The 20753-nt window shown below is 35.2% G+C and overlaps 3 protein-coding genes across 3 annotated transcripts; all 3 read right to left on the bottom strand.

The window, feature by feature from the left end:
* Positions 1 to 56: 56 nt before the first annotated feature.
* On the bottom strand, positions 57 to 4003 carry LOC107793577 (uncharacterized). The gene is made up of 7 exons (XM_016615990.2): positions 3995 to 4003; positions 2328 to 3935; positions 1976 to 2245; positions 1829 to 1902; positions 808 to 919; positions 662 to 728; positions 57 to 404 (listed from the first exon to the last, which is right to left on the bottom strand). The coding sequence occupies exons 1-5, from the start codon at positions 4001 to 4003 to the stop codon at positions 889 to 891; spliced, it is 1992 nt and encodes a 663-aa protein (XP_016471476.1). The 3' UTR covers positions 57 to 404; positions 662 to 728; positions 808 to 888.
* Positions 4004 to 4133: 130 nt separating this feature from the next.
* Positions 4134 to 7058, bottom strand: LOC107793865 (uncharacterized). The gene is made up of 4 exons (XM_016616340.2): positions 6881 to 7058; positions 6598 to 6716; positions 5264 to 5770; positions 4134 to 4600 (listed from the first exon to the last, which is right to left on the bottom strand). Exons 3-4 carry the CDS (start codon positions 5736 to 5738, stop codon positions 4134 to 4136), a joined length of 942 nt encoding a protein of 313 aa, XP_016471826.1. The 5' UTR covers positions 5739 to 5770; positions 6598 to 6716; positions 6881 to 7058.
* Positions 7059 to 10410: 3352 nt separating this feature from the next.
* Positions 10411 to 17131, bottom strand: LOC107793780 (uncharacterized). Its single transcript, XM_016616248.2, has 2 exons — positions 16996 to 17131; positions 10411 to 14051 (listed from the first exon to the last, which is right to left on the bottom strand). The coding sequence occupies exon 2, from the start codon at positions 13927 to 13929 to the stop codon at positions 10735 to 10737; it is 3195 nt and encodes a 1064-aa protein (XP_016471734.2). The 5' UTR covers positions 13930 to 14051; positions 16996 to 17131; the 3' UTR covers positions 10411 to 10734.
* Positions 17132 to 20753: the final 3622 nt, after the last annotated feature.

Raw genomic sequence — 20753 nt, 5'->3', positions numbered from 1 at the left:
AAGAAAAAAAGACCATATGACATTTGAACCACAGTAGATGAAAAATTGCTGGCATCTAACTAGAATTATCTTTTTTTGGATGTCCATTATTAGTTGGAATCTGAAGCCAGTTCAAGATTCAACAGGACAAGTTTTCTGAAAAATAAACGCGGAGGTAGAAATTATATAGCACAAAATTGCATGAGAGAAGACTGAAACACTATACATTAAAAACAAATTAAATTTACAGATACCTACACTTGTGATACATATGCCTCTTAAAGGAATGCATACGCCACTCTTTTAAAGGACAACTAAGCCTCAAGCCTTATTTGCATTTGGCAACAGCTAGGTGTTGATTGTTATTTTTCTTCACCCATACCGTTGAACGAGTTCTCTTAATATAATCTGTGAAGAGGCGGTACCTGCAGGACAAATATGGCTGGTTACAGAAGGATATTCATCTTCATATCAGCAACTAAAATTCGGAGCCAAATGGGATCACATATTGCAATATTTTGGTTGCACTACTTATCAACAAAAATCAGAGTAGATTTTAGGAACCCCATTTTGATCTTATGTTAAGATCTTAGTGAGAACCATCCGCACATTCCCGCACCCAAACATCAGGACTTCTCATAAGTATCATAAATAATCAACGCAGTTGAAATTAAGAAACCACCTGTCAAACTCCAGTCTCTGAGTAACTATCCCATTCAATAGGAGCTACGAACTATATACTGTTGATCCTGTAGATGTAACGAGGGATTGCATGATTATTCAAATTAATACAAAACTTTTTACAAGGCAAAAGAATAAGAAATCTACCCTTCTCAAGAAAAGGGATGCAAACTTCATAGTCTTCTTCACAAGATAAAACTAGAAGATCGTCAGGAACAACTTCCTCTTTCATAACAGATCTACCAAGTCGCTCCACTGCCTGAAAAACATTTGGAACAGGCGTTACCAAGCACGAACAAACCGTCAATAAAATAGTTATAATTACGGAGAGAGGATTCTGCCTGAACAAATACAGATTGATTATGGAACTCTCGCATGGAGGATGTGATAGTGATAAACACTAGAAACACTAGTAGACACTAACTTCAAATTATAGGAATTCCAAAATATTTGATGTACTGTTACACATAACCATAGAGTATAAGTTTCAAGAATTCAAATCAGTCCATCTTTAGTGTGGATTATAATCCATACCACTTGTTTTCCCTATCAAAGAAACCTTCCATAAAATTGGTTACAAATGTTTGCTTCAGCTACCGTAAGTCAAACTAATGATCTTTTTTTTTTTCTGAAAATGGTAACAGTGTATTCATCAGCATTAAGGAAATGCTGGCCATCCTATTTACAGATCAAAGTCAAAACTAATGAAGATCTTAATATTCAAAAAAGTCAAACTAATGATCTTTAACATGTCACCACTTATCACCTATGTTACCATGGACATCATCTTGAGCACACACTCAAATATATGATATTCCAACATATTTAATAAGGCTGGTTCTAATCTTTCATAACTAATCCTGTTGCATTTATAGCGGATAGGAATCCTACACTCTACCATATCCTCCTGACCATACTAATGAAAGACTGATTTTGTCACAGGTATTCACAGAAGCACCAATATATGAGAAGATAGACTGAACATTTTGAATCTGCTAGCTTTGGACTTGACACAACACTTTTATTTTCAAAGCAGAACTTAGTACGGTACCATTGTGGCATCGAAGATGATTCAGGTGAGTGGATAGACCATATGAATATCTTATCCAGAATGGTTGAATTTTAAAGTGAAATAGAAAAGGGGTAAAGAGTAGAGTAAACACCAAACCATGAACTGCCTTCACCAAACTTGCCAATATCTTTACCAGGCTTTGTATTTGGAGTGGTAAAAACTTTATATCCCTGAAAAAAATTACTATGAGAAAAGGAAAAGCACAGCTGCTGATCTAATAGTCATCCAAGGCAGCATCTTTACCTGTAAAAGGGGATGTTGGCATGCTCGTGCAAATGAAACTGGCATGCTGAAGCCGAACTGTTTTTCCTTTCTTGCATCTCTCAAGATATAATTTTTCTCATCAATAAGACAGCTAGCTTGTCCACAACTCTCAAGCCATAGATGTGTCACCACAGGTTTCCTTACAGCAATAGCTTCTAACATGTTTCTAGTTCGAACAAATTCATCAGCCACAAAATGAGTGGCATCGGACATAGAGGATACGCTTGAGGCTCCTAACCGGGCTAAGATCTGCAAGAAGAGATGATAAGGTGATTCCAGTTTAAAACATACTATTTTTGCACAAACAAAGAAAAGATCATAGCGAAATTACCTTCTTTTGCTGTTTGATTATATCTGCATCCAGGTGCTGACTGAACAAGACTCGAACATTAGTCATTTCTCGCCTCTTCCTAGAATCTTTTAAGGTGGAGCCAATTTGTGTTCCAGTAGAATGTAAGGAAGTGATTTCTCTCAAAAGAGATGATCTTGACATATTCTTCCTGCATGATTGTTTATGATACTCATCACCCATACAAATAGGTGACACGGCATTCTTCTGGATTTTTGCATTGGTGGGAGTGGTGCATGCTGCAGCTGACGCTTTACACTGCTCTCCTGTTGAAGATTCTGTTCCCTGTGTTTCATCAACAGATCTAGTTATCTCTACATTAGTTTTCCTATTAGAATCTTTTATGGACTTATCTAGAATTGTTTTTGCACTTCCATCAGCAAAAGCATCATTAGTGCTGTTACCATCCAGATGTCTTTTATCTATGCCTTCCTGTAAGAGCTTCTTCTGAGACCCCCTCTCTGAGGAAGCAATATCAGGGAGAGTGCACTCAGGTGAATACTTTCTCCTTTTTGTGCTGACATCAATTGAAGTACTTGTCTGGTCACCTCTTAATCTTTTAGACCTTCTACTAGATTGAGTAGTGGTCTCTTGCCCCATGGTAGGCATCTTCCGGTGACTTCTTCTTCCTTTGGGATAGTCTACAGCAGAAAGGTTGGCCCACGTTGATTCCATATTTCTTAGGTTGGCAGTTTGATTGGTAGCGAGTGTACCTTGATCCATCAAAGTCTCACAAACATCAGCATCTGTCCCGCTTCTATCAAAAGTGGCAGCGGCAGACAGACGTCTTTTTGGTTGACTCTCTACACGGTGCTGCCCAGTTCGACGAGCTACAGGTGTGAAGGAGTGACAATTCTTGACAGACATGGAACCTGCACTTGCTTTTGGTGGTCTTTCTTCCTGTCTTAACTCTTCTTCTCTTCCCCTTGAAGCATGGGGTTTAGTCATATTTAGCTTGATAATTTTTAATCCGGTCCCTTGTTCTTCATTGCCTTGCTTCTGGATACCTTTCTGTTGTTTCACTCTTTCTCGATGGTTCTCTTCAACTAATCTTGCATTCTTCTGCATTGTGCTCATGGACATTATTGAAGATCGTGCTTTTTTCTTGGAGGACCTTTGCTTTGACAGACTCTCATCATCAATTCGATCTTTGCAAGAACCATCTGTCAATGACTTGTCTCCTTTCTTCTCACTGCTACTATCATTTTCCAGAGCAGGAGCTCCAAAGCATAATGTTTGCATAGCTTCAGCAGCCATTTGAGTATCTAAACCAACATTTAGCATGTCAGGAACATCGTCTCCATTACCATCGTCTATCATTCCATCACCAGCCCCAGAATTGAGTTGTTCATCCAGCTTCTTAACAAAGTTCTTTCTAGATCTGGACTTTGACAGCTCACTTTTCACTCTACTTTTACTTGACAATAACCTTGAATCAGAACGGGGGGAACCCTTCAACTTTTTGCCGCTCAACGGGTGCTTTTCCTTTTCTCCACTACCTTTAACTCCCCGTCTTAAGGGGGGGTCAAGTGAACTACGCTTCGGAGGTTCAGTAGTAGGACTCCTGCCAACAAGAAGTTCCTTTTTCTTCTGGAAAAACTCTCCACCTCCTTCATCTTCACGATTGTCATCCCAATCAAAAATCTCACCCTCTGCATCTGCAATTTCAGCTGCTCTCCGAGCCAAACTTTTTGTCCCTTTTGCAGCAGAGACAAATTTCGATTTTCCAATGGAGGACTTCCCAAAGTCAATATGTTGATCAAAATCTAAAGGATTGAGCTTAAGAAACTAGTCAACAACATCTAGTGCATTGGCCTGAGACTCCTCTCCAGGTTCTTGAGAATCTACATAACTTAAACCTGCCAATCCATCTTTGTAGGCAAATTGAGGCAAGTCCACTGTCTTCTCAGCATCATTGTTGCCATGTTCTGACCCTTTAATTTCAACAAGTATCTCATCTCTGAAAAGTTTCCTCACAGCTGAACTACCAACTTTGCACCGGTTTCCATTACCTACATCATTCATTTGTTCGTCATACTCCTCACAAGCATTCGGGTTAAGCTCCTTCCTGACTTCAGATTGAGGTCCAACCATAGATGTCCCATTTTGGCCTGCACTTTCCTGCTCCAGAGGATTGTCATTTTTAATAGACCATGTACTTCCTTTTGTCCCTTTATGGCTCATGTCATAAGCAGCCAAACCAGAAGCCCTGACAGATGTAGCACGGATTGAAGTAAACCCTAGTTGCAGAGATCCTGAAAAAAATACATGAATGTCAGACCTCCAAAATTCTGAAGCAGCTTTGTTATCAAATCTTCAAAGGCATTCTGTCTGACAACGAATATGGCTAGAATATAAAAGTGGAAAACATAAAAGGAATTCATCAACCACCTAAAAGTACCAGCAGATAAGTGTATATTAAATACCTTCATGTACTGAATAAGAGAAGAGAAATCTAGATTCTATTATAAAACAGAGAAAGCGAAGACCAAGCCTCTCTTTCAATAGCAAAACTTTTCCTGGATACAGCAGAAATGACCAACTGTAGACACCGAGAGTTCAGAACCAAAGTCAGCAATTACATACTAACAGTGATATCAAAATACATGATAGTTGACGAACTGGCAAAGAATATACAGATCCAGTTAAGTGAGGAGGCCTATTTATAGTGAATTTTAAAAACTGGATGATGAAAAATGTTTTGTCCAACTTTACACTCGTAGAAGAACATTTCAATTAATTGCAAATTTAAGGTATGGATTAAGAAAGGGAACTTTTTGCTCAGTTATAGTTCCATGCAGAACCTGCATAATCAAAATGAAAGAAAAGAGATAGTAAAATGATAAATTTAGGCCAAACATGTATAGTGTTAGAACTCGATTAAAATGAATTATCTCATGATAGCGAAACCAATTTACCTGAATGATGCTTGTCATTGCTTAGAACATCTGATTGTGAAATCGAACTCCTATCACCTTTGTTGGAATTGCGGCTTTTAGTAAACTTCACCCGATCAATAGAACTGAAGCTGTGTTCCATTGAATAATCATCTGATAACTCTTGAGTATCACATAAGACCTCAGTTCTATCACTTCCTTCACTATCTACGGCAACTTCGACGTTGCACTTTTCAGAAGTTCGGATGCGTTCATTTTGTAGACCATCATGATCTTCAACCACTTGGGTTTCACCACCAAAATCCACCCGTTGAGTTTCACCACCAAAATCCACCACTTGTGTTTCACCGCCGAAATCCACAACTTGTGTTTCACCGCCGAAATCCACCACTTGCATTTCACCACCGAAATCCAAAAACTGGTTTTCACCACAAAGATTTACTATTTGGGTCTCAAAGGCATCATTGAAGAAAAGACGGTCATCAGCAGGAACCATACTTTGGTTACGGTACAACTAAGGATCCTCGCCTTTAAATATAAACCAAATTGTATCGTCAGGGAAAAAAGCAATTTCAAATTAGAGTTCCAAATCTTAGAGAAAAAAAAAGTATATCCCACATATTTGACTAACTTTGCATTTTTATTTTAATCTTCTGAACCCCCCCCCCCCCTCTTCTCATCCTAAAGAAAAAAAGTAGTACTCCCTCCGTCAATGTGATGCGATTCGGAGTACGAGGGTCAAACTATCTAATTTTCGGTGTGAATTCGAACATAGGATCTTCAAGTTTTTTGAAACAAAATTAACATATTTAGAAACTACATAAAGTACTATAAGTCACAATAATTAAAATATAACACATTAAAAAGGGCATTGCGGTCAAAGAAAAACTTTGTTGACTCTCCGAAGTGTAATTTGTAACTGCATCACATAAGGTGGGACAAAGGGAACAGTAGTCTTGCTTGAAGAGTTCCCTCTCTAAACAATGGTATCAATATACATAGTGCTAACAGAAAACTTAACAGAGTAAACCGTATCACACACTTATTTGATTATAAATCCAAACTTGAGCATGCGTCCTCTTTTATTCTTTAGCAGTTAACTAACAATTGACCATGACCAACCAATACAACCTCGTAACAGCAAATTTCCGTCTGCTTATAAAATCAACTCCAACTAACTTTATAATACAGCAAATATTACTGATGCAGTAACATATCTTCTGTTAATAAAAGATTCAATTTTTTTCTTTATCCTTAACAGGCAAGAAAATTAAAACTTTAAATAATATTTACAAATAATCCACATACCCTAATTTACCCCAAAAATAATTAGAAAAAAAATAAAATAAACTTGCCTGGGAGTGGGAATGATGCAGGTGAAATTTGAGCGTCCACTGGCTGTGTATTGCCAATACCCGTTTTCGGGTCAGGAATGTTCGCATTCTTTCTTCCACCGTCTACCATTTTAATTCATCTACAATTCCATACCAAAAGATAATTAAAAAATCATAATCACAATAATAGTGATAATATTAATTGACACCAAGCCAAAGATTATGCCTTTAGAGCACAGTATCGCAATTGAATAAATAAATTTAGAAAAAAACTGAAAAAAGTACACAAAAATAAAATACTAACTGCATCAAATCGTATTGAATCGGAAGCGTCGGAGAAATCCGCCGGAGAGATTTGGGTGTAGTGATGGGGGTTGCGGGCAAGTATAGGGTTAGAGATTAAAGGAGGGAAAATAGGGAGAAGTGGGAAAATTTCTTAATTTGGAGGGAAATTTCTGCCTTTTTATATTCTCCTGAGTTTCTACTGCTACACACTACCATGGCCTTTGGTAACTGAGTACTTTTATTAATTTACTTTTCCTTTTCCTTTATTTTCAATTTGTACCTTTAACCCTCTTTGTTCTTTGGAATAAAAATGATTTCTGAAAATGTTACATTAAAATGTTTAAGCTACTTTAATTTTTCTTTAACAAAAACTCCTCCCTTGGAAAAAAAATTGGTTCAAAATTTTATATAGTATCTGACATCAATTTGTTAGGTTTTTAATAAAATTATACAAGTATAATATTTTGAGTAGTAGTTGTTATTCAAAATATTTTTAAATGCTTCTCAAATATTATTTCTATCATAAAAAATGAGACATAAGACTATTTTAAAATGCTTCTCAAATAGTTTATGTTGTTTAAAAGAAAAAAAATTATTTTAATACTCTTGCTGTAGTAATTTTTTTTTTTTTTTTTTTTGCATTACATGCATTCCAACTATCTTAAGGCCATGATATTTATGGCTTACCTGTATTTACCGTTAGCAACGCACACATCACTATATTCTATAAAAATAGCACGGGCTAGTTAGTTTTTGAACTGGTAATTAAAAAATAGTCAGCATTTGCAAAGTCATTAAAAAATAGCCATTATTTTGCTGTAACACAAAAAATTCCAGCATAATATACTGGAGATTAGCGCACTTGTGTATAAACTTCCAGCATATTATGCTGGAACTCCGGTATATTATGCTGGAAGTTAACATGTAAAAAATTCGAACTCCAGTATTATGCCGAAATATTTTTCGGATTTTGAACAGTGTTTTCGTTCAGATTTATCTTTATATAAATAGTGGTTAAATTTCGATTACTTTTGAAACTGTGGCTAGTTTTCAATTACCGTATGTAAATATGGCTATTTTTGAAAAACATCACTATATTTCTCTTACAAAAATGAAAACAAAGGCTTGTTTCACGGCCAACAAAGAAAGGTAAAATAGGTTGGATTTGCTTGTAGAAGTTACAAAACAGGTAAACATGTATATGCTAGTGTTGAAAAATAATTAGTTGTACATCTAGACTTTAATAAGCAAGTGTCCAAGAATCTGCACAGAAACTAGGCAGTTAAAAGCATTGAAACAGCGTCGTATTAAGCTAGTGTTGAAATTGAGCAAAAAAACAATTAAGTGTTGAGAAAAAGGGGGAATTCCGAGAATCTAACTCGGGACCTCTCGCACCCAAAGCGTGAATCATACCACTAGACCAAATGCCCAGTTTGTTCTAAAGCCCAATTATTTTTCTTATTTAATCATCAACTTTTGTTATCTTTTATTGAAATACTTCTAAGCAAGCTTGTGTTAGACTTTGATTGGATAACGATAAGCTAATTGACTTTTCTAATGATATTCGTCATGCTACTCTCCGATTGTTGGTTGTTTGATCATTTCTTCAATTAACTTTTATTCTTCTTTTTCTTTGTCGCACTCCCTTGTATCATTTTCTATGTGATCTTAAGCAATTGTCATGTATACAAGAAAATTATGTTACAAAATGTACCCAATAGAGTGATCATAATTAAGATAATAAACTACAAGAAAATTGTTAACCAGCATGGAAATATGTTATAAATGAAAAAGGTTGAATAATTGTTTTTGCTATTTTCACCATATTTTCTCCTCTTTTTTTTTCTTTTTCTTTTTTTTTTTTTTGCGCAAGGAAGTGAGTGCTGCAAAGCACTAACTTACAATGTTGAAACACAGTTTTAACTAAAAAAGGAATAGTATGGTAGCTAGGGGTGTCAGTGAATATTCGAAAACCGATTAAACTGATCGAATCGATTTTTAGATTTCTTTTAAAAAAATCGTAGGTTTTTATATAAATCTATAACCGTCTCGATAGTTAAGGTAGGTTTTTTATTTTATAAAAATAAACCGAAAAAATACCGAACCTTACCGAATAAATTTTACATGTGGAAAATATATTTATATAGTAAGTTTTAAAAAAATGCATTAAAGTTTTCTTTGGGCCTTGGAATTATGAAAATTGTTACAAGCCAACAAGTAATTAAACTCAAAATATAAATTCCTAAAACCTATTATGCTACTTCTACTTAAACTAAGTTATTTCAAGTATCTTAACAAGACACAAAATATTCTAGCGATTATCAGTAGCAAACTACAATGTATTGGATATATTTCCTTTCATATAATTTAGATTTATCTTTTTGAATATTTAACCTTCTATAAACTTTATTCTTGAGTCATAGCTTGGTTAATATCTTTTCACTCGTGTGATTTATATTTTCTTTGTCTTTGTCTATACTCTAGTCATCTTTCATTTTTTATTCACCTTTTAAACAGTAAAAATGTCTAGAGAGTTTTGTTACGTCCTATAAAAGAACATATGTTATTGCATTCTACTTCTACTGGTGAATTTTACATGATATTTACAAAAATACGAAAATTAACCGAACCATACCGATACCAAATAGAAACCAACATAATTGGGACGGTTTCGAAAAGTCTAATTTTGATTATACATAATAAAATAACCAAAAAATTGATATGATACTAATTTTATAAAATAATCGGCCGAACCAAACCATTAACACCCCTACGGTAACCATGTAATAACAGAAACAGTCACCACAAAGATAGTGTACCTCCTTAAGCTATTGACAAAAATGTAAGTTCCAAGGCAGGGTACAGTTGCTAAAAATCTAGTCATATTCAAACTGAACATCAATCTTCAAATACTTCCTCATTAGCCTTATAATAAAGGGTGTGAATTTGGCTAATCTGTGGCATTCTTCATGTGTTTTGGTTTCTGAAACAACCCCATGAAAAGAACCCTGCAATTGCTGCCTCTCGTTGTTCATAGCTCAAGGAGAGTTTGACTTAATTGAGGAAAGAAAACAAGCAGAAATTGTCTCAATAACAACAACCTCATCGTCGTCATCAAACATAACTCCCCTTTAGCCTCAGTCTTCTCAGTTCTGATAAATTTTGCTATCATATGATGGAACTTGGACCACATGATTGTGAAATTGCTCAAGATTCTCGGCACTGTCACCAACATCAACAATAAGTTAAACGGGAAAAAGAGATATGAAGAGGCATTAGCAGAGAGAAGAGAGTGCATAGTAATATATCATTTATGTACCACCAACGGTTATTGTGAAATGGATAGTATCCCTCTACTCTTAACCAGAGCTCGGGTTTGGGAATGAAAAAGATCCTGGAAAAAAGTATCTTTTTATAGTTAACTCAAGTACCTATACTAAAAATGTAGTATACCTTGGCTTGGAACAATAAAGAAAACATGATTACCTTTCACTGTTTCACATCTAATATTAGCAATGTAATACTGAACTGTGAAGTAAGAAACCAGAGGAGCTAAAATTCAGGACTTAAACATAACATTCAACTGGTAACAAGGCAATGAGCACCCATTACTCATAATTTAGCTGCTCACAAAAGCTGCATATCAGTTCAAACAAAGACTATTAAACTAAGTTCAAAGGCATAGCCTGGGGAGCATTTCAGCAAATGTATCCAGAGATAAACTAACTCCTGTGCAAAAACCTTCATATTTGGGGCTAGGATATAAACTAAGAAAAGATAAGTTAATAGGCATGACCATCCTGTACAAATATCTTCACATTTTGGGATAGGATAAATAAAGAGAAGCTAAATGCTGCTTCACGTCGCCTCTGTTCAGTCTGTACAAAGTAAATAAACAGGCATTGCTGCTGGATCGAGCTCCCAGAAACCTCGCACGATGCCACCTCTCTCTTCTGTCAGGCGAAAAGCAGGAATTTGATGAGAGAACTTGAGTTGCTCGGGTAGAGATATTTTCACAGTTACATTTGCCTCTTCTTTCACTTGAGGCTTGTAGACAGACTTGAAACCGTTTACCCGTATTAAGAACTTTACGGATATGTACTTATCAGTAACATCCACAACATCAACAATTTCATACTCACAATCTTCCAGTTTGTCACATTTCAGCTGAGCACTCCAGTTTTTATAAACTGCCCAAACTTCACCTGTTCTGGGGAAGATCTTGTAGGCACCCTTCTTCTCCATAGGTTGTGGTCCTACTTGATGCGAAAAAGCATTGGTTTCCGTATATGTGTTCAGCTTTCTGTTTTTAAACTTAAACATTCCACAACCAATTGGCATTGTTTTATCACGCCACTGTATTATACCTTTAGGTGGTGGACAGGCATAAAGCCAAGCCACGTGCAAGGTAAAATTAGGGAAAGGATCTATCTTCTTTATCTGGCCATAGTACCTCGGCATGGCGTCTTCATCACCGTAAATTGCCCAAAATTGACCAACTTGAAACTTCTCCAGTGATCTCTCAGCATCAAAGTTGTAGAATTCGGGTTCAGGAACCTCATTAGCTACTGATGCTACACAGTTTTCTGCAGAATTTACCGAATCCATGCGACTGTACATCATACAGTTAGCTGTCTCTCTTTGATCTAAGGATATATTATTTCCTAAGTTAATTCTGGATCGTCTATCAGCAGGATGTGCATTTCCTTCAGACTTCCCCTTCAGATCAACAGGAGATGTATCTCCTTCGGATGTTAGCTTCACTTCCACCCCATCTGCAGGAGATAAAACGCCCTGTGGCTTATCATCCCATCGTTCCATTCTGTCTAGAGGTGATATATCTTTATCAGACTTTGCCATCGGTTCTGAATTCATTGCAGAAAACGGATAGTCTTCAAACCATGCGTTTGATTTTGGCAAAGAAGGTGCCTCTCGTCTCACCCTCTTTGCTGGAGATCTAGGACAAGAGACATCATTGTATGCATTCCCATGCTCGACGTCAAGATCTGCAGACACAGAAATGCCTAGTTGGTCAATGGGTAAAGAAGCAGGGTCTAGTTCGAAGGATCCTTCAGGAACATCATTCCTCTCCATGCCTGTCATCTTAAATGAAGGAACTCTATGAGAGAATCTAAATATCTCCTTTGCAGGAATTAGAAACTGGCCCTTTTCCCCTAGTTTTGTTGCAGCTCGATGAAAAAGACAAGTGAAGCCTTTTACTTTACCCAAGTATGCAACATGAACACCAATATCATCAGCATAGTCTGACAGCACCTCAACAAACTCGTAATTGTACTTTTTCTTGCTCTCAATAGGAGAATACCATTTCATATCCCAATCTTTAAAGATTGCCCAAGTTTCACCTTGCCGTGGAAATATCTTCATCGTATTGGAACAGCTGCTTTCATTTTTTGCACAGGCCAAATGTGAGAACATTGGATGATCTTCAGCGAATTCTGAGTTTCCCAGTTTGAACATACCACAAGAAGCTGGAAAGCCGTCAGATTGCCATTTGGTTTCATTTTTATCCAACGGATCGGGCTCTAACCAAGTAATGTGCAACTTAAACGCAGGAGAGAAAATCTTCCTGATGACTGCATAGAATCTCGGCATGGCATCCAGAGTATCATAAACAGCCCATACTTGTCCAACCTTAAAGCAAGATTCCTCCCTATCCTTTTCAAAATCACTAAAATCTGGGTCTGGATATTCAAACGTTTCTGGCTCATTCATATTTGAAGGCCCTAGATCTGAGGGAAGATCAAAGGTCTGTCCACAGCCTTTTTCAGGTACACCTGCTCTTGCATTTGCATTCTCAACTTCCTGCGCTGTGTTCGACAAGCTCTCTTCAGAGAAAAAACTTTCCTTTAATTTCTTATTTTCCCCATTGGGAGTTGCTGCCTCAGACAAATTCTGAACCGAAGGGTCTTCTTCTTCTTCTTCGCCACTTAGATTCGCACGGTAAGTGACACGCTGTCTAGACCGAGTAGATCTTCGCCGGTTCTGCTCACTGAGACATTGAGAGTTCTGCCCAGGCGGATGATCACACTCTTCAATATTTATATCGTCTTCAGAATCTATGCTCATTGATGAATCGCAATTTTCACTAGATTCTGCTGATATCTTCTTTCTCTTTGTGTTTTTCCTTTTATATTCCCCTGATAAGCCCTCGTTCATTTTTCCATATGCATTTTCTGAGTTTTCGTTGCTATTAGACTCCTGACCAACCTCTGAGGGAAGCTCTGACTGTATAAATTCATCAGCAGCCTTCTTCTGACAACTTCTCTTGGTTGCAGAGCTCATACGAGTGTACTGGGAGCTATCTTTAACATGATCTTGGTTTGTTGTACCATTCTTCTTGGAAGCAGGCTGACTCCTATTGGTTCCGGGTGTTGCATCTGAAGCATTTACTTCATGACCTGTGTAGGACTTTTTACAGTTTTGACACCACAAAAGCTTATTCAGCATGGACTTATAATACTTATACTTAACAGAACAGAATGGACATACAGTCCAAAAAGTTGGTTGGCTTCTAGGAACTCCTGATTGAGTGCCGTGCTGATTCATGAATTCTGATTTGACATTGAACTTGTTTTGTACCCAAGGATGTGACCTGATATCTGGCTGGCCGCAGCTTGTTTGCTGCATTGGTACTTGAGATCTTCCTGAAGGAATGCGTCTACTGTTATACAACATTCGTTTTTGTCGATCCAAAAGCACCATTTGAGCTTCACCAATCAGTGTAAAGGCATCAGCTGCACCAGGGAACTTGTTCTTATCAGGATGTAGCAAGAGAGCTAACCTGCGGTATTGCTTCCTGATAATAGAATCATCAGCCGTTGGCTCCACTTTAAGAATATCGTACCAGTTTTTCTCGTTTCCAAAAGTTTTATTCTCCGCAGAGCAATACACGTCACAAACCAAAACCATCTGCTCAATGTTCTCCAGATTAGGAAAGAGCTCCTGGGCTTTAGATGCAAACTTTTTAGCTCCAATGAAATCTCTATTTTCCATCTTCTTTTCGGCAATCCCTCTAGCCCTGATCGCCTCTTCTTTGGTGCAGTCCATCACTGGTCTAGAATTTGATAGTGACGCTCCTCTACTACCTTATGCTTCAGAAGGTAGAATTCAATAGAAGCAAATGTTTAAGAAACTATAATATCCAGTTCAGCTATTCAAGTTCGTGTAACCTGAAAAAATATTGGCCAAATCTCAGCTTAATTGAGAAAGAAAAAACTAAAAGGATTAATTGTTCAGAAATGCTGGTCATGCAGCTAGACGTTTCCTATTTTTACAATTTTAATGAGAAAAAGCAATGGTAACACTCTAAGCAGTTTAAATCGAAAAGGATTCACATTTGCCAGTGGAAAAGAAAGAATTGAAAATGTGTTGCCAAGCATGAGGTGCGTTAGATATCAAAATCAGTTACTGTATAATTTCATCTAATGACTACACAATTCAACCCCAAAGTGATCATCTAAATACCTCGCCAATTTAAACAGTACCACGATCCATACTGGCTTTCAGTGGGGAAATAATGTTTAACATCCTTTATCACTTTCTTTCTACCCATTTTACAAAAGATTAATTCTGACTTAATTCAATGCGCTCTGTGAATAATCCTCTTTTAGCCCATAAAATTCAAAGTCAAGTTAAAGAACATACACCAATACAACAATTAGAACCAAGCTTCTAAAGATGTGCTTTCTCAATCAGATTATCCAACAAACTAATTATGATTGGAATACAAAAAAAAAAGAGAAGATAATCTACCATACTTATCACCAAAAAAAATTCTCCTGCTCAATAGAAAGAGCAATTCATTTCTAGTTATCTGCCAAAGAGGAAAATTAAACGAGGTGACTCAGCACTAAAAATGGTTGGGTTAGCCAAGAATATGCTTTAAATTACTATACACTTACATCTAATCTGAAAGCTTCATTCTATTCATTTATCTTTTCACACATATTAACCTGTTAATGATTTTCACAACCAAAATTTTGCTGCACTAAAGCAGATGCTCATTCTCTTTCCATGCTTTCCACAATACCAATTGCTTAGATTTCTCTGTTAACCTGAATTCTATCAAGAGTTCCCTTCACTACAACAAAGCCTATGCTTATGATTCAAAGAACTGCTAATTTGAACAGTTGCAATGTCTGAAATAGATTCTCTATATTTCCAATTTGTGACAACAAACTTTTCAATCTTTGATACTCAACTTAAACACTTAACAAACCTAAAATTGCTCTTCACCGTAAAAAGAGATTACATCAAACCTAAAATTGCTTTTCACTGTAAAAAGAGTATGCATAAAGCTCATTTGAACTACATAAATACACACACGCAAGTATGTGCGTGTATACACATACATCCATATGTATGCACGTATGCATCATTATCATAACAATAGATGCAGGATGTATATCAAGTATTAACCAGCTTTTATTTTGCTGGAAGTATTTCATCAAGCTCATCCACATATTATCTTGTAATTATTTGAATATAGTATCATTTTACCGGCTGTATATAGGAAAGAGGGAGTTGAAACCTGAGCCAAAGGGAAGTTTATGATTGAAGTCTTGCTATAAAATTATAAAAGCAATTTACTTCTATACTCTCAGTCTCAAAACGAACGTCCAAGTTTCTTCTTAGTTTTTTTCCATATTATGTGCTAACAGACTTCTACCACATACTGCTATTATACTAAACCAAAAGTTACTTGGGTCCCACCTTTATCTCGCTTTAAAGAACATATTCTCTTTACTACTTTTGAAAAAAATAATAAGTAGAAGACAACTCGCTCACCACAAATGTTCCTCGTTTAATGTTAAATGACCCACATCTTGGACTTCAAATTCAATTTGGAAGGAAGTTACACCAACAACAACTAAAATCTAAAATCCTAAACTAGTTGGGGTCCATTATATGAATACTCTTGCATCCATTGTGCTCTATTTGAGCCCATATCATCTTCCTACCCAATAAATTGCCTTTGAAGACAAATTATGGGTTCTCTGCCCGTGACTTTGGTTCATCCGCAAAGATAGTACAGCGCGAGATATCTACTAGGTACAATTCACTGGTTGAAAACTTGGTATTGAAACAAGCTTGATAGTTTAGTGGAGAAGGGTAAAAGGTAAGCCAAAAGATTTCTCAGTCATCAAAAAGAAAAAAAATTGTGGGTTCTCAAGAATATATCTATCTCCTCCCGTGCATTAGCTATCTCCACCCCCACCCAGTGGAGGAGCTGGAAGGTTACATACAGATTCGGCCAAGTCCTGTAACTTCAGTCCAAACCCTTAATTGTATTAAGAAATCGTACTGAATATACACAAAAATTAAATTCAGAGCCTAGTTACTAACACCTAATATCGTTATCCTAGAATTTAAAATCCATAAAGTACAAATCCTGGCTCCGCCTCCACCTCTGTCCCTTTACCCACCCCCAACCCCAACCCCCATCATAGAAGTTTGAAACTAGAGGTTCTCTAAATCTATCAGTTCTACTATGACAACATACAAATCTCCAACCAAACTGAAAAGGTTCCTATAATGGACTGACAACAAACTAAATTAAAAACTAAAATGGAAGCATGGACAACTTTACTCGCATGTATTTCATACCCAGTAATCCAGCACTACTGTGAAAGAATATCACTATTCATATATCAACAAGATCACAACTTTCATAGAAAATGATTAAATAGCCAAAAAAATCAATCTTTCTCCTATCATAGCAAACAAACAAAGTGGGTGTTTTCAGAAACTAAAAGCATTAGACAAAGACGCCATTTTTAGTGCTTCCCATTAAACATGCAACGCTATAATTAACATTTTCACAATGTACTTAAACCAAATACAAGAAACATTCTAAACAGAGCAAGTAAAAATAAGTCATTCTCACCAAAATTACAACTAAAATAAAACTTAACTTGCACAGAAACTATACTTTCACCCAGAAAAACAAACCTTCATGCAAAAATAAAAACCCCAAACTGTCGATCAAAAACAAAAAAAAAAACCCACAAAGAAAAGACAAAAAATCACTTTTACATGTAAACAAACAAGAAATGGCTTTTTAATTTTTTTTTTTTTTTTTAAAAGAAGCATAGAGTGTATGAAGAAGCTTACATTGGGTTTAACGTGGAGTTGATGAATTGTTTGGCGAAAAGAAGAGAATGCAAAATAGAGAAGTGGCAAAGGGACTGAAAATTTGTATATGGAAGATGAACAATGAACAGTACGGGAAGAGTATCAAAATTCAAAGGGTCCTTAGAGTTGGCCTAATTACAGCATGTTTTTGTTGGTCTTTTTGTTATTTTACCTAAGTTCAGGGGCTAAGAAAGGTTTAATCATTTCCAATTATGCCCTTGACAGAGCAATTAATTTCCGCCCAATGGCATGCAAAGGGCCAAATATAGCGTTCTGCCGTCAAAAATGGTCTAATAACACCACTCGTTATACTATTAGGTTATTTATATCCCTGCAGTCATACTTTGGATTCAAATATACTCCTTATTTAAAGATTCAAATATACTCCTTATTTAAATAGAGAGACACGTGTCATAATCCTGTTAGTCAATTCTAAATATCTTCTAATTAATTAAAAAGACTCATTAATCATACCCGAAAAGCAATTTTTTAAAGCAATTTTTTTTGTAAAAACTAAAAAAAACTGAAATTATTTTTACTAAAAATTGAAAAAAAATAAAAATATTTTTTTTCCAGTTTTTACAAAAAAAATGCTTTAGAAAAAACTGAAAAATATTTTCTAAAACAATGTTTTTGAAAAAACTGAAAACAGTTGAAAATTAATTTTCTAAAGCAATTTTTTTTGTAAAAACTGATATTTTTTTTACTAAAAACTGAAAAAATGAAAATATTTTTTTTCCATACCCGAAAAAAGACTCATTATCCATACCCGAAAAATACTTTTTTTTTATAAAAACTGAAAAAACTAAAAAAAAATATTTTTACTAAAAACTAAAAAAAAAATTCCAATTTTTATAAAAAACTGCTTTAAAAAAACTGAAAAATATTTTCTAAAATAATATTTTTGTAAAAACTGAAAAGTAATTTTCTAAAGCAATTAAAAACTGAAAAAAACTGAAATATTTTTAACTAAAAACTGAAAAAAAAAATTGTTTTTTCAATTTTTATAAAAACACTGCTTTAGAAATTTGCTTTTTAGTTTTTTTTTCAGTTTTTACAAAAATATTATTTTAAAAAATATTTTTCAGCTTTTTTTAAAGCAATTTTTTTGTAAAAACTAGAAAAAAATATTTTCATTTTTTCAGTTTTTAGTAAAAAAAATATCAGTTTTTACAAAAAAAATTGCTTTAGAAAATTAATTTTCAACTGTTTTCAGTTTTTTCAAAAACATTGTTTTAGAAAATATTTTTCAGTTTTTTCTAAAGCATTTTTTTTGTAAAAACTGGAAAAAAAATATTTTTATTTTTTTTCATTTTTTAGTAAAAATAATTTCAGTTTTTTTCAGTTTTTACAAAAAAAAATTGCTTTAAAAAATTGCTTTTCGGGTATGATTAATGAGTCTTTTTAATTAATTAAAAGATATTTAGAATTGACCAACAGGACGATGACACGTGTCCCTCCGTTTAAATGAGGGGTATATTTGAACCCAAAGTATGATTGCAGGGGTATAGATAACCCAATAGTATAACGAGGGGTATTCTTAGACCATTTTCGAAAGTAGAGGGGTATATTTGGCCCTTTGCCGTTTTGAATATATAATTTTGCGTGATCGTAGAACATTTTAAATTACTTTTAATATACACTACAAAATGTTTTGTGTAATTTAATTATACTTTTGATCCTCAGTTATTAATAAATTTTGATTTTAATCCATGAAATATTCACTAAGCATTTTATATATTTAGATTATGAAATATGTTATACTTAGATTATTTTTAGAATAATATTATTTTTAAATACAAAATAACAATACAATTTTGACATAACACATGGATAATAAAATTGTTTAAAAAGTTAATAACTTGTATAATCTGTGAAATTTCACCAACAAAGGAATCAAAATTATGCATTTCAAATAATTGAAGGTGGAATGTGAGTGCATACATTTTTTAATTACTTTATCTTTTTTGATATTAATTAATATGAAATATACATGCTCGGTGAGTGTATTTTTTTTTTTCTATGCACATAAGTTGCACGTGCATAAAATTAGTATCGATAAATAATGATAATAATATTGGGGTTGGAGAAACTAAAAGGCGTTCTTGAATTCCAAAATTTTAATTGAATTACTTTTTTATATTGAATTGTATTTACGTGCTTCAAACACAACCTAGCTTTATTTACTGTTAAATTGAGAATCATTATTCTTTTAGGGGAAAAATAATGGAAGTTTTCCAAATTTGTTACGAAAGAATAACACACTTGAAACATTGCTCATGGGTAATAATGCTTTCATAGGATTTCTCAATCGGCCTTCATACACCTAATCCGATGTGGAAGTAATTAATATATAAGAGAATCGATAAAGTGGGCAAATTCACACAAATATAAGTTTAATATTTTCGAACCTTTCATTTTTGAGAATAGGCAAAAGATTATGAGCACCTAATTTTTTACCGTACTTGAATATTTTCCGCTCCCATCTTCCTACGCGTCTCCCCACTCTTTGTGCCCCACGCTTTATCCCCACTCCACTTTTTCTTGTCCCCCATGCTTGCCCTCATGCTTGTCCCCCCTCACTTTGTCCCCTCTCCACTTTTCCTTGTCCCCCATGCTTGTTCCCCACTCACAAAAAGCTTAGCCGCCTCTCCATCCTCTCGAGAACAGACCCCCTCTTAAAAATCCAAGAACCCTAGCGTCCGCTCACCTTCATCTCCCTACTGCCACCTTCAACCAGCCGACAACCACCCCAAAAACAACTTCCAAAACTCAGCAGAATTCCAGCTCCAAAACACCTCTAAAGTAGCCAAAAATAGCTCCAAATCACTCCAAAGGCGGCTGAAAACGTAGCCAGAATCCAGCTTCATCTCCAGCCCAACAAACACGTCAAAACTAAGCCAAAATCAGTAAAAATGACCTCAAAATCCAGCCACGAAAAACAGCCAAAACTGACCCGAAATCAGCTTCAAATAACCACCAAACCCCGTTATAAATAGTTTCTTTCTTCTAGTTTTCGTTGCCGTCGAGATTCGAGTTTTCCGACAGGTTTCAAGGTCGCCGGCGAGGTCCTGTTTGAGGTCGACGTTTGGTTCCCTGCCTCTATTCGTTGGAATCAATTTCTCTGCACGTTGGTTTTGAGTTTAGACAGTTTTGCTCCGAGTTTTTGTTCAAATGTGAGACCTTCGGTACAAATTGAGTTACAGAAATAAAAGACAATTAAGGTTGTTCCCTTTGCTTCTTTTTTTTCATTACTGATTCGCATTATGTTTCTTTTGGCTACAATTTTTGAGTGATTTGCATCTTGTTTCGCTATTTTTTGCTTGATAAAGCGTCATGTTGATTCATTGCCTTCTGTACGTTAATTGTAGAGTATGGTTAATTAATTTTTCAAAAAAAGTTTAGTCATTAATTTTTTTCAAAAGAAATTTGCATAGAACCTTAATGTTTGTTTAATAGAACTTAGAAGAATTTTTGGGTCTATGTGATTTAAGATTAAAGAAGGTAAAAGATGAATTGGAAATGAATTTTTAATGCAAGTGAGCTTAGAGAATATTTGGGTGACATCGAGAAGCAGAATATGGATTTCGTGATTTGTTTAGTTGCATAAGTTTTCTATAAAAAAAAAACTTCCATAACTATATGCCTCACAACAAACTTAGATAGAATTAATTCAAGAACACACGTTAGTTTGCTTTAGGCACGCTAATTAATTGAATTATCGTGATCATGTATAT

Source organism: Nicotiana tabacum, chromosome 14, assembly GCF_000715075.1.
Source record: "Nicotiana tabacum cultivar K326 chromosome 14, ASM71507v2, whole genome shotgun sequence".
Lineage (NCBI taxonomy): Eukaryota > Viridiplantae > Streptophyta > Magnoliopsida > Solanales > Solanaceae > Nicotiana > Nicotiana tabacum.
The sequence above is the reverse complement of the archived record's forward strand: the minus strand, read 5'-3'. Positions and strand labels throughout refer to the sequence as shown.

Excerpts from the sequence above, each read along its gene's own strand:
- LOC107793780 (XM_016616248.2), bottom strand. The coding sequence starts at position 13,929 with ATGGACTGCACCAAAGAAGAGGCGATCAGGGCTAGAGGGATTGCCGAA.
- LOC107793865 (XM_016616340.2), bottom strand. The coding sequence starts at position 5,738 with ATGGTTCCTGCTGATGACCGTCTTTTCTTCAATGATGCCTTTGAGACC. Across the intron at positions 4,601-5,263 it reads CAATGACAAGCATCATTCAG|GATCTCTGCAACTAGGGTTT; the intron begins GTAAATTGGTTT and ends TATTTTTTTCAG.
- LOC107793577 (XM_016615990.2), bottom strand. Across the intron at positions 1,903-1,975 it reads GCCAACATCCCCTTTTACAG|GGATATAAAGTTTTTACCAC; the intron begins GTAAAGATGCTG and ends AATTTTTTTCAG. Across the intron at positions 920-1,828 it reads TTTGGTGAAGGCAGTTCATG|GCAGTGGAGCGACTTGGTAG; the intron begins GTTTGGTGTTTA and ends AATGTTTTTCAG.